At 34.3% G+C, this 11,277-nt stretch overlaps 2 protein-coding genes across 2 annotated transcripts; one reads left to right on the top strand and one right to left on the bottom strand.

Moving 5' to 3' along the window:
- The first annotated feature begins 1,259 nt into the window (after window positions 1-1,259).
- LOC147409201 (uncharacterized) lies at window positions 1,260-2,742 on the top strand. The gene is made up of 3 exons (XM_086426380.1): window positions 1,260-1,840; window positions 1,985-2,170; window positions 2,276-2,742. The coding sequence occupies exons 1-3, from the start codon at window positions 1,391-1,393 to the stop codon at window positions 2,558-2,560; spliced, it is 921 nt and encodes a 306-aa protein (XP_086282506.1). The 5' UTR covers window positions 1,260-1,390; the 3' UTR covers window positions 2,561-2,742.
- Window positions 2,743-5,711: 2,969 nt separating this feature from the next.
- On the bottom strand, window positions 5,712-7,210 carry LOC147409200 (mitogen-activated protein kinase kinase kinase 20-like). Its single transcript, XM_086426369.1, has one exon. The coding sequence runs from the start codon at window positions 7,040-7,042 to the stop codon at window positions 5,900-5,902; it is 1,143 nt and encodes a 380-aa protein (XP_086282495.1). The 5' UTR covers window positions 7,043-7,210; the 3' UTR covers window positions 5,712-5,899.
- Window positions 7,211-11,277: the final 4,067 nt, after the last annotated feature.

Below are 11,277 nucleotides of genomic sequence, written 5' to 3'. Positions count from 1 at the left end.
AAGATTTATGATTTTATGTATCCTAATGCAAATGATCTACGATTTGGGAGGGGAGGGGAGGGGAGGGGAGGGGGGGGGGGTAATAGGCGTTGTAAAATCATTATTTTAAATTTATATATATATATATATATATAGGGGGGGGTAATAGGCGTTGTAAAATCATTATTTTAAATTATATATATATATATATATATATATATAAGGGAAAGCTAACGTCCAAGATCTAATTGAGACATTAGCATTATCTAATACTTTTTTTTTTCAATAATACCCTTTATCATTTTATTTTTTAGTGAAAAAAAATAATGATATATTTATCTTTTATACTATAAATATTTATTTACATAATAAATGCTATGAACATTTTAATATTTTAAATTAAATATTTTTTTTATAGTAAATATTTTGGCAATCAATACCAACATAATAAATGCATTTACTAATAACATAATAAATATATTTATTGTGTAAAAAATTAATATGTCTTAGTCTTTTTCACTAAAAAACAAAATTAAAAGGAGTATTATTGGGAAAAAAAAATAAACGTCCCCATAAGATCTTGAATGTTAGCATTTTTCATGTATATATATATATATATATATATATGTAAGGTAACGCTCTTTTGACAAAATCCTAGACAAAGCATTTTGTCTTATATGGATTAAATTTTTTGGAATAGATTGATTTTTTGTGAGAATGATCTCTATAGTGAGAAAATCATCTTTACAAAAAATCAATCAATTCTGAAATTTCTAACCCTAGTTTATAAGTTGAAGAATCGTGAACTGTTAATTTTTTACCATTAGTTTGTAACCATTTTTCCTTGAATTAGAAATTTTAGAATTATTTGATTTTTTGTGAGGATGATCTATTTACTAAAGATATCATTCTCACAAAAAATCAGCCCATTCCAAAACATTTTAACTATATAAGACTAAACTTTGTCCAAAATATTATCTAGGATTTTGTCAAAATATCCGACTCGTATATATATAGTTTACTTAGACATAACTATGAAGAACCTTGAGGGGAGCCTCGTAATTATTCTTAAAAGATGGTGTATTTTCAATTTTATTTACCCTTCTTAAAAAATTTAGTAGAAAGAACCCTAATTAAAGTGATGTATAATTATAGTAATATAGGAATGTTAATGTAACATTTAACGATCGGAGGAGGAGAGTAGTGTCTATTTGTGTGTCTTCATAAACAGACGGTTGAGATGGGAGAGTACTCCTAGAGATACCCAACAAAATGGATACCTAATCTCTAGGAAATCTGTATTGTCCTCTCACCTCAACAGAACTCCAATTCAGATTTCATAGTAGCCACAGTACCCTGACTTCATCTTATATTTGCTTGAAAGATCAAAGAAGTAGAAGAATTAAGAAGAATGCACGCGAATACAGACTCAGAGGTGACGAGCCTCGCTACTTCGTCCCCAATCAGATCTCCTCAAAGACACGTCTACTACGTCCAAAGCCCATCACGAGACTCTCATGATGGAGAGAAAACCACCACATCTTTTCAATCCACCCCAGCCTTCAGCCCCATGGGCTCACCTCCTCAGTGTCACTCTTCCTCACTCGCTCACCACTCTCGACAATCCTCGACAACTCGAATCCCCGGATCACGCACTAATGCTGGATCTTATCGAAACGCCCAGAACCCATGCGACACGATCGAAGAAGAAGGTCTCCTTGAAGAGAAGGGACCCCAGAAGAGTCTCCCTCTTCGGTATTACTTTCTTGCTTTTGTTCTTGGGTTCATTGTTCTGTTCTCTGTGTTCTCTTTGATTTTGTGGGGAGCGAGTCGACCTCAGAAGCCCCAGATCACGATGAAAGTGAGTCAATTATGATTGAAATTCGAAAACCCATCTGCTCATTTGCTTATTTTATTCCATAGTTCAACAACAACAAAAAAAAAGTTCCCTTCTAGAGAGGGATTGTTCTGACATGGGGATGTTGATTTTCTTTCTTTCTTTCAGAGCATCACTTTCGAACGATTCATGATTCAAGCAGGTTCGGATTACACAGGAGTTGCGACCGAAATGGTGTCCATGAACTCCACTGTGAAGCTCACGTTTCGTAACACTGCTACATTTTTCGGAATCCATGTGACGTCAACACCTATAGATCTTTCATACTCTAAGCTCACAGTGGCCAGTGGCACCGTAAGCAACAATAATGCCCATCGTTGCCTTTATAAATTTTTTCCCCTAATTTAACAGTATTTGATTGATTGATTGATGTTCTTTGTTTCTGTGTGTACTTTGCAGATAAAAAAGTTTTATCAATCAAGAAAAAGCCAGAGAACAATGAAGGTAGTGGTGGAGGGGAACAGGATTCCATTGTACGGAAATGGAGCTAGTTTGAGCACTTCTATGGGAACTACGACCTTACCTGTGCCTTTGAAGTTGAATTTCATGGTTCGATCGAGAGCTTACGTACTGGGAAAACTTGTCAAACCAAAATTTTATAAAACGATGGAGTGTTCAGTCGTTCTAGATCCCAAGAAGCTCAATGTTCCCATTTCGCTCAGGAACTTGTGCACATACGATTAGTTTAAGTTTTATATCTTTTGCCAAAGACGAGTAATAATCTTCGGTTAATGAAACACTTTTGAATGTTCGTTCAAGTCAGATGATTTTGGTCTCACATGAGATCTCATTGAACAAAGAAAAAGATTGGTACAAGTAGCTACATAATTGCATAATTATCCTAAATTCCTAATTACATTATCTAACCCATTAAATATCATCCTATATCTTGATACTTTTTTTTTTTTTTTTTTCACGTCCGGGTGTTCAGATCCGTTGGCCCGACTTGTTAGGGATGACAATAAAGCACCATATCTCACCCAAATTCCCCGCGATATATCTTTCTAAATGACCAGCGAGCGGACTTGAACTAAGACCTCTACCTTTTTGAAGGAAATCCTGACTAGTACACTATAATACAATTGATCATAAACTATTACTCTAGCATGCTTCAATAATATAAGTTCCCTTTAATAATGATCAATTTGAGTGATTGATTACATTTTAATATTAGCAGCTCTTGATGTTAGTGATGAAATAATTGATGGATGCGCAACAAATTTTTATTCTGCATATTGGAGGTCATCCCTTGTTTGTTGAAGAATTTGATTGCATTTTATGTGCTATTGATGAAAACAGAGAATTCATCGTAAGTGATGTGTGAGGAAGATGGTGTGCTCGTATGTGTAGGCAAGACCAAAATTATATATATTTTAATCCAAAATTGATCTATCAATCAAATAATCTCCAATGGATTCAATTCCACCTCTATCGTGGTCTTAATCGTCAATCATAGCTTTGATTGGGCTTTAAAATGAGTTTGGTTCTGTATGGGCCAACATGAGCTTAATTATGAAAGATTCAGTTACTTAAAATAAATATTTTGATCAAGTTGGTCTCACCAAGTAGGCGATCCATATTTTGACTGTATTTCATTTGATTAGTTGCTTGGCTTGACTAGTATCACCCATTGTTTGTTCAACGGTACTTATTAGTGGTAATCCTTATAGTCCATATCGCATGCACCCATGGTTGAGGATTGAAACCCTCCTCACGCCTCAACACTTGCCATGTAAGCCACAATCCAAGGAAATTTTCTGATGGAGGATTTCTTGAATTGTTAATTAGGAGGGATTGTTTTCTCACAGACTAACACCGTTTTGACATGTAGCGCTAATGACATAAGTAATAATAAGAGATTTTTTCTCTTTCTTGTCCATGGTAAAAAATTGAAATTTCTTGATAAGATCATCTTCTCGTAGCATTCAAAAATATGATCCAATACAAAGGTGTTGTAGAGGATGAAATCCTATGAATTTTAACAAAAAAATAATAATAAATAAAAAATTTTAAAGTTATTTTTCAATGTTGTATTTTTATTTTAAATTTGGATGCTTAGTAACTGTCCATTTTTAACACCATTGATTAAGCTCGATTTTTTTTTTTTTTTCATTTTTTTTAAACATGAGTGTTTTCATGAAATCTAGAAGTTTGTAGTGTTCAATTGTAAATATGATAATTCATGTGGACCCCACAATACTTTTTAAGATTTGAAATCTAAAAATAAAGATTTATGGACAATGGATATACAAGCAAGAGAGAGAAATTTCCCTTTTATTACTTACATTATGATCATCACATGTCAAAATGGTGTTGATATGTGAGCAAACAATCACTCTGTGACTTACATGGCATGTGTTGAGGTGTAGGAGGAGGGTTTCAATCCTCCACCCCGGGTAAATATGATCCGACCTCCTAAAATATCTCCTTTATAGAATTTCCTTGGATTATGACCTCGATAGTGCCATTCTCTGGTAACTCTTGTTCTACGACCCATAAAATACCACATTCAAGGAAAATAACAACACAATCATCCTAGATTCATGGTTTAGATCAGATTTGAAAACAAATTATCAAATAAAATCTTTTTTTTTTTTTTCCTTAATCAAGTCATTGAAAATGGACTGTCACCAAGTTCCCACATTTAAACGTTTGGATGCAATCATCTTGATGCCGTTGCATACCCTCAAATGTTGATACGTGCTACGGAGGGCTACAGAAGAATCGCACTATAAAGGATCTGCTCCAGTGAGAGAAGGGTTTCAATCATCCACCCTAGGTGCATTTGATCTGGATTTTAATTATTGATGTTCTTTTAACATTTTCTTTATATGTATGTGTGTGCGGCAACAGAGATGAATGTAATTAAATTCAAGTTTTTTTTTTTTTTTTCTTAGAATTGAATTATATGCGTCATCTATTCAACACTTGGGATCGCCAATCGGTATACTATGATGTGGGCTTGGGCCAAATAAGGTCAGTTGGCTCAAGAGATTGGGTCATAAGGCATTTCGTCTAAAGAACCTTCCTAATAATCCACTGCATCAGATTCCACGGGAATTATTCGTCCAAAAATACTTCTAATACTTTATTTATTTATTAAAGATGAAACTCGAGTTGCCTGCATTACAACGCAAGCAAGATTTTGATGTGGATTATTCCTTCCCAACTCTATAGGGCTGTATATAATTAATCCCAAGAGATCATCATTGGAATGAATATTGTTCCTCCTTTAAATTATGTCTACAATCATGTTTTCTTTTTTATTCAACTTTACTCTCACCTTTTTTTTTGTCTTCCACTATGTGTTAGAATCTTCAATTTGCATTTTTTATATTCTAAGCTACGATATCAAAAGTTAGCTTAACGAGGGAAATAAAAATGAAATCCATTGTACTTTAAAGGGCTAAGAATCTTGATTCCACATTTGCTGAAGTGTAAATGTAGAGGAAGATAAAAAAAAAAATTCAGCATGCCCATCAAAGTTGTAACAATAATAAAGAACACTGGACTCTTTATGCCTCAATCAAGACTGTTCAAAATTCAAATTTGCACCTGACCAACAAGGTTTCAAAACTCGTCCAAGTCTGAGATGTATCGCACAAGACGTTCTCGGTATCAGGCATGGACGAGACAGATGAAAAAGTTAATTTTTTGGATGAGATATAAAATTTCATGTTCATTTTTCAAAATTTTGAACGAGGCATCTCAAATATATGGGAAAATTCGTCCGAGACCATTCAGTATCTGGCATGGACAAGACGAGATGCAAAACCGAGTTTTAAGACTATGCTGGCCAAATCATTTAAATGGTAGATAAAAGATGAGAGATTTTTTTTTTTAAATTGAATTTCTTGAACCTAATAGGGTTCGCAGCAGAATATTTATATTGAGAATTACAAGAATTAACAGATCAAAATCTTAAAGATTAAAAACTCTCTAAGAATTTCTGTTTCTAATCATTTACAGCTTGAAAATCAAATCAACTTCCAAGCAAAAAAAAATAAAAATAAAAAAAGGAGATCAGGATCGTTGGAAGAACTGACTTCCTCTTTCTAACTGAAAAACAGGGGACTCTGCTTCTCTTACTATGATCCAACTATCTGAAAAGGACCAATTCGACAAATTCCCCCTTGCCATCTCGCTAAGTCGATCAACCGGAGAAGGAGAAGAGATTGTAGATGTTGAAGAACAATCTAATCGATCCAATTCTCTCTCGAAACATGTATAAGAATCCGATGTAGAAGGGCTGATTGAACTCAATAACGACGAACTCCAATCGGGAAAATCAAAAGCACTTCTTGGTGATGGAGATAGTTTCTCGGCTTCAAGAAATGTAACAGTGTCATCAGAAATAAATGGATGATTCAAGAGCATTTCAGCCGTCCATCTCTTAATAGGATCCCTCACAAAGCACTTTCTCAAGAAATCCTTCCCTTGTTCCGAAAACTCTTCAGGAATCTCTGGCAATTCTTCACCAGAACCAATTCGAAACAACAAAGCACCGAAATGGGCATCCGATCGACACCTCCACGCAGGCTTTCCAGTCATCATCTCGGCCACAACGCACCCGAGAGCCCATATGTCTGATGGGGCCTCGTGTTCGTTACAGGCCACCGATTCTGGTGACATGTAGAGAGGAGTACCAATTAAATCCAACACCCCATTAACTGAATTCTTCTTCTGATTTGCCTTCTTCGCTAGTCCAAAATCGGCGATTTTTACTTCAGTTTGCCCATCAATAGAAGAGCAGACAAGGATGTTCTGAAGCTTTATGTCGCAATGGACGTAATCTTTCTCATGTATGTGACGAAGGCCTCGAAGAATCGATCTTGTGTGACGTCGAACATCGTATTCCTTCATTTTACCTCCTGAATTCTTGATTAGCTCTGCTAGATTACCTCTCGAAGCTAGTTCAAGGAAGATATTGTAAATTTTTTTACCATTTTCAATGGTGAGATCGTCGCCGAAACATTGAAGAATTTGAGGGCATCCGCTCAGATAGGTTAGTATTTCTTTCTCCTTTTGAAGCATAGATGATTGAGAAACTAAGGCAGATTTCACAGCCATTAATGGAGGAATTTCACAGCAATCTGTTCTTGGGAAGGCTAAATTTACAGTGCTGAAGCTTCCCCTTCCGATGATTTCCCCTCTCACCCACTCCATCAGATCGATTGAATTCGATTCTAATCTCTCGATTTGAAGTCTTTTTCTTGTTCTCTTTGTTGATTTCTCTTCGAAGAGAAGAGAATACTAGGTACGACTAACTCTCTAACGCCTTTGAATCTCTCTCTCTAGAAATAGGGAGATTTGGTTGTGCTTTCGAGCACGTGAGAGTCAATGAGGTGGCTGTGCCCTTTCTTTATTTAGTTAAATTTGCGTTCCCATTTAAAGACACGTTTTGTTTACTGAAGTTACGCGAATTGTATTCTAAATTTTTGGGTGGAACTGATTCTTCCAGAGCACTATTCAAATTCTCCAGGTACACGATATTTTTATCAAAGTAGCCAAAATTACCTGAATTTAGTGATGATTAGTCTGAAGGAATCGTTGCTTTAGTTTGTACGACACATTCAAAACGAGTCTTACGTGTTTGCACATTTTTAATTCGTCACCAATTCTTCTTTTAAACCGTTCAGTAAATTTTACTATTTAGTTACTAGAAGTTATTGTTGACCAAGACCATTAAAATTCAAGGGACGTCCTTTTTTGACTTGGGTCAATGTTCTAGAATTGGTTAGATCCACATTTGCCTGGTTCCTAGAAGTGTTAAACATATGACCCTATTGACAGTTTTAATATGCAATTAATATATGAGTCGTGATAATATGACTTCCCAGGTGGCATATTAAAATGACTCCATGACTTGATAAGTTTGGGTCCATGCTACGATTTCCAAACTTGTTCACGTCATGGAGTCATTTGAGTGTGTCACTTGACGAGTCATATTACCAGGATTCTTAATATATTAATACGAAGAAGATTGGGATAGCTTTTCTCAATACGAACGCTGAATTATCCAAGTAGACCAGAAAAGTTTCAAAATTAGGATCATCAATTAAATATTTTTGTGAAACCCTTTTCTTACTAACATAATAAGATTTTAAGTCATACTAAGATTGTTTTGCTATAATGGGTTATCACATAAAAAATCATGCATTGCAACCCTCTAAGTTTCATTGAAAAACTCATATACGAAAAAAAAAAAAAAATTATTTTGAACTGGATCCAAGGGTTTGAAAATGAACGGTTATCAAAGTTTCATATAACTCCCAAACTTAAAGATGGAATTCAACCTTGAAAAATAACTTTTTTTTTAAAAAAAAATTATTTTTTTTTAAAAAGAATCGGATCATGTTTTTGGATGCTAAGAGTTAAACCCAAGGACCCTTAGTAAGACTAGAAGAACTCAAATTTTTACTATACATTTATATGGAAAAAAAAAGTGTAGTTAACACATGGTAAATATCTTGAACATACCATTCGCTCTATTACATTTGAAGCAGGTGTTCACACGTCTCACCTCATGTAATAAAATTTGAGCGACGTTTGAGTTGTTAAGATTCAATTCCCTGGAGCTTGGGTTAGTGAGCTCAAATTCAATGGACGTGTTGAGTTGATCTCAGGTTGAGGGTTCTACTACATAGGTTGAGCGTGAGTTTACCCTCCAACTGGCCCAAGATGCAATCCTAAGTAGAAGTATTAAACATATGACCTTATTGAGAGACTTAATATGTAATTAATATATTAATGTGTAGAAGAGTGACATTGTTTTGTTCGAGTCTTGATATAGAAGTTGGCGGCCCGCTTCAAAATTTCGAAGGAATCCTCTTTGCAACTTGACATGTGATTTTTCATATTTATTTCACACTCCTACTTTTTCATTAATATTTGAGATACCTCCTTAGATACATCGAGGGTTTCTTTGAAATTTTGAAGCGTCGCTTCAAAGATTTTTCTGTATTATTGAATACAAATGCGAAATTATCCAAGTCAACAAGTAAAGGTCCATAATTAGAGTTAGGGGTGTCAATGGGTACCCATTTAACCGAAACCAAACCAGAATCGGAATCGAAAACCCTGATTCCAGATCCCTTTTTATTGGAACCGATTATAATCAAGTATAAAATGGAACCAAACTGATAGGAACTGAAACCGTTAGGTCCCAAAATAAATGGAACTGGAATCAAACTGTAGGTACCCGAAATCGATTTATTTTATCATTTATTTCCATACTATAAAAGATTTAAGGTATTTTTTTATTTCAAAATAAATGCATGTTATATATAATTCTTCAATTTTTCATATAAATTATCAATTGAAGTTTAAAATGAATTATTTTTCTAAAAATTTATTACTTTTAACAAAGATAAATTTTTTATTTTTGAAAAAAAATCATTAATTTGTATATTTAGTATAACAAATCATAATTAAGTTAATAATTTTGTTGATAATATATTAATTTTTTGAAGAAATTTTTTTATTATAATGATTTGAAATAATTTTTTTCTCATTCGATTCTTGAGAATCGAAATTGATGAGTATCCATAATTTTTTATGAGTTCGATTTCGATTCTATTTATTTTAGAATCGGACTTAAAACCAAACTAATATGAATGGTTATGATTCTAAATTCCTTAGGAACCGAACTGAAACCAACCCATTGACACCCTTAATCAGAGTCATCAATTAAATATTTTACTACATTTTTTTTTTTTGTGTGAAAAAAAAAAAGCGTTAGTTAACACGTGGTGAATGTACGAAATAGACCATTTCGGTGTGTTACATGTAAAGCAGGTGTTCACACGTCTTACGTCAACACACGTAATTAAAATATGAGCCGCGTTTGAGTTGTTGTGATCCAATAATTCCCACGAGTACTGGAGTAGTGTGGGTTTGGACCCACATTAGGTTTTGGATGTATATCATGTAAAAATCCCCCTTTACACAAAAAGTTGAAAAAAAAATAAACTCTTGACCAAAAATTCTAAATTATAATGAACGTTCGAGATTCATGGAAAGACAAGTCAAAGTGCCAACTTTAGCTGACCGACTCTCTATTAATACCAAATGATTTTAATTTTTTTTTTAAATAGTGTCCACGGAATATAGGCAGGTCATGTGTCACAGATTTGTAATGAAAAATCTCTCTCACCAGCATTAAATCAGAGAACAACTGTGTTGTGTTGTCCACATATTAGGTTCTCATGTGACATCAACCGCTGATGTTACTTTCTACCTTAGAACCGACGCTAGTGTGTGTGCCTGGAGTGGTGCCTCAAAGGCCAAATAGTACCATTTGAAGAACCCAACACCTACTGTGGGCCCGGAACATAATAATTATAATAATAATAAACCTGTTGTCAAGTGGACTTCAACAATCTAATAACACCATCGGGGGGCCATGGGTCATGCGTGAGGTCTGTTTCCCGTTGGTTTTATTAGCAATATACGTCACGTAAAATCTATACATAGAACCAAAAATTGAATTTGGGCATGTACATCCAAAATCATCACAAGTAACGGAGAAGAAAAGCAGCAGCCTATAAATGAAGTTGATTGATTGAGTATGACTACCGTCATGATTCATGATCATGTTCAAGGGTTTTTAGAGTTTTAAACAAATAAAATGATTATATAATAATTATATATTATCTTAGACTGTACACATGTCCAAATCAATTAAGTGATACCTTGAGTAAGTCAGTAAATCCAATCCTACCCAATAACAGATTAGACCTAGGTAATAGTATCTAACCTGACCGATAGGATAGGACAATGCAACTGAAAACCTAATCTGCTTGGTAGGATAGGCCTAATCCGAAGATTTGCATAATTTCATAATACACCGTATTGAAGCCTAAGATCTTAGAAGAAATCTCCCTAAGATCTTGAACTCAATATCAAAGATTCTTATTCCGTTTAAGATTCTTAAAATCAAGGATTTTCCCGTAATCAAATCCTGATTAAGAGAAAAATCTTGGTTTGAAGGAAAAATCTATAAATAGAGAAATCAATGAAAGAAGAGGGGTTCAAATTTTTTGCTTCTTAACTATTGTCTTCTCTACAATTCTAATTTAAGTGTCAAAGGATTATTAATAGGTATCACACCGGTGCTTATAAGAAGGATAAGGGAGTTACTTTGGCTCAATAGAGAAGAGTCGATCGAGGCATCACCAAATTTTACCTCTACAATGGTGTATTAGAAGGTGAAACTCAAAAAATCTGTGTAATCCATGTCTTAAATAATATTGATCTTTGTTAGCCAAGATTTTACTCAAGGAGGGGGAGGGGGGACCAAGAGTAGAAATTTTTTTTTTTTTTTGTGGGGGACAATATCCCTAATCAATTTTACCACAAAAACATCCCTCTCATGGATGTAGTTTTGTAAATTCATGTAA

This window comes from Akebia trifoliata, chromosome 2, assembly GCF_017979445.1.
Source record: "Akebia trifoliata isolate Shusen 1 chromosome 2, ASM1797944v1, whole genome shotgun sequence".
Lineage (NCBI taxonomy): Eukaryota > Viridiplantae > Streptophyta > Magnoliopsida > Ranunculales > Lardizabalaceae > Akebia > Akebia trifoliata.
The sequence above is the reverse complement of the archived record's forward strand: the minus strand, read 5'-3'. Positions and strand labels throughout refer to the sequence as shown.

What these genes read in the sequence shown, in the direction of transcription:
- LOC147409201 (XM_086426380.1), top strand. Translation starts at nt 1,391, where the DNA reads ATGCACGCGAATACAGACTCAGAGGTGACGAGCCTCGCTACTTCGTCC. An exon ending in AGCCCCAGATCACGATGAAA is followed by an intron (nt 1,841 to 1,984) that starts GTGAGTCAATTA and finishes TCTTTCTTTCAG; the next exon opens with AGCATCACTTTCGAACGATT. An exon ending in TCACAGTGGCCAGTGGCACC is followed by an intron (nt 2,171 to 2,275) that starts GTAAGCAACAAT and finishes TGTACTTTGCAG; the next exon opens with ATAAAAAAGTTTTATCAATC.
- LOC147409200 (XM_086426369.1), bottom strand. Translation starts at nt 7,042, where the DNA reads ATGGAGTGGGTGAGAGGGGAAATCATCGGAAGGGGAAGCTTCAGCACT.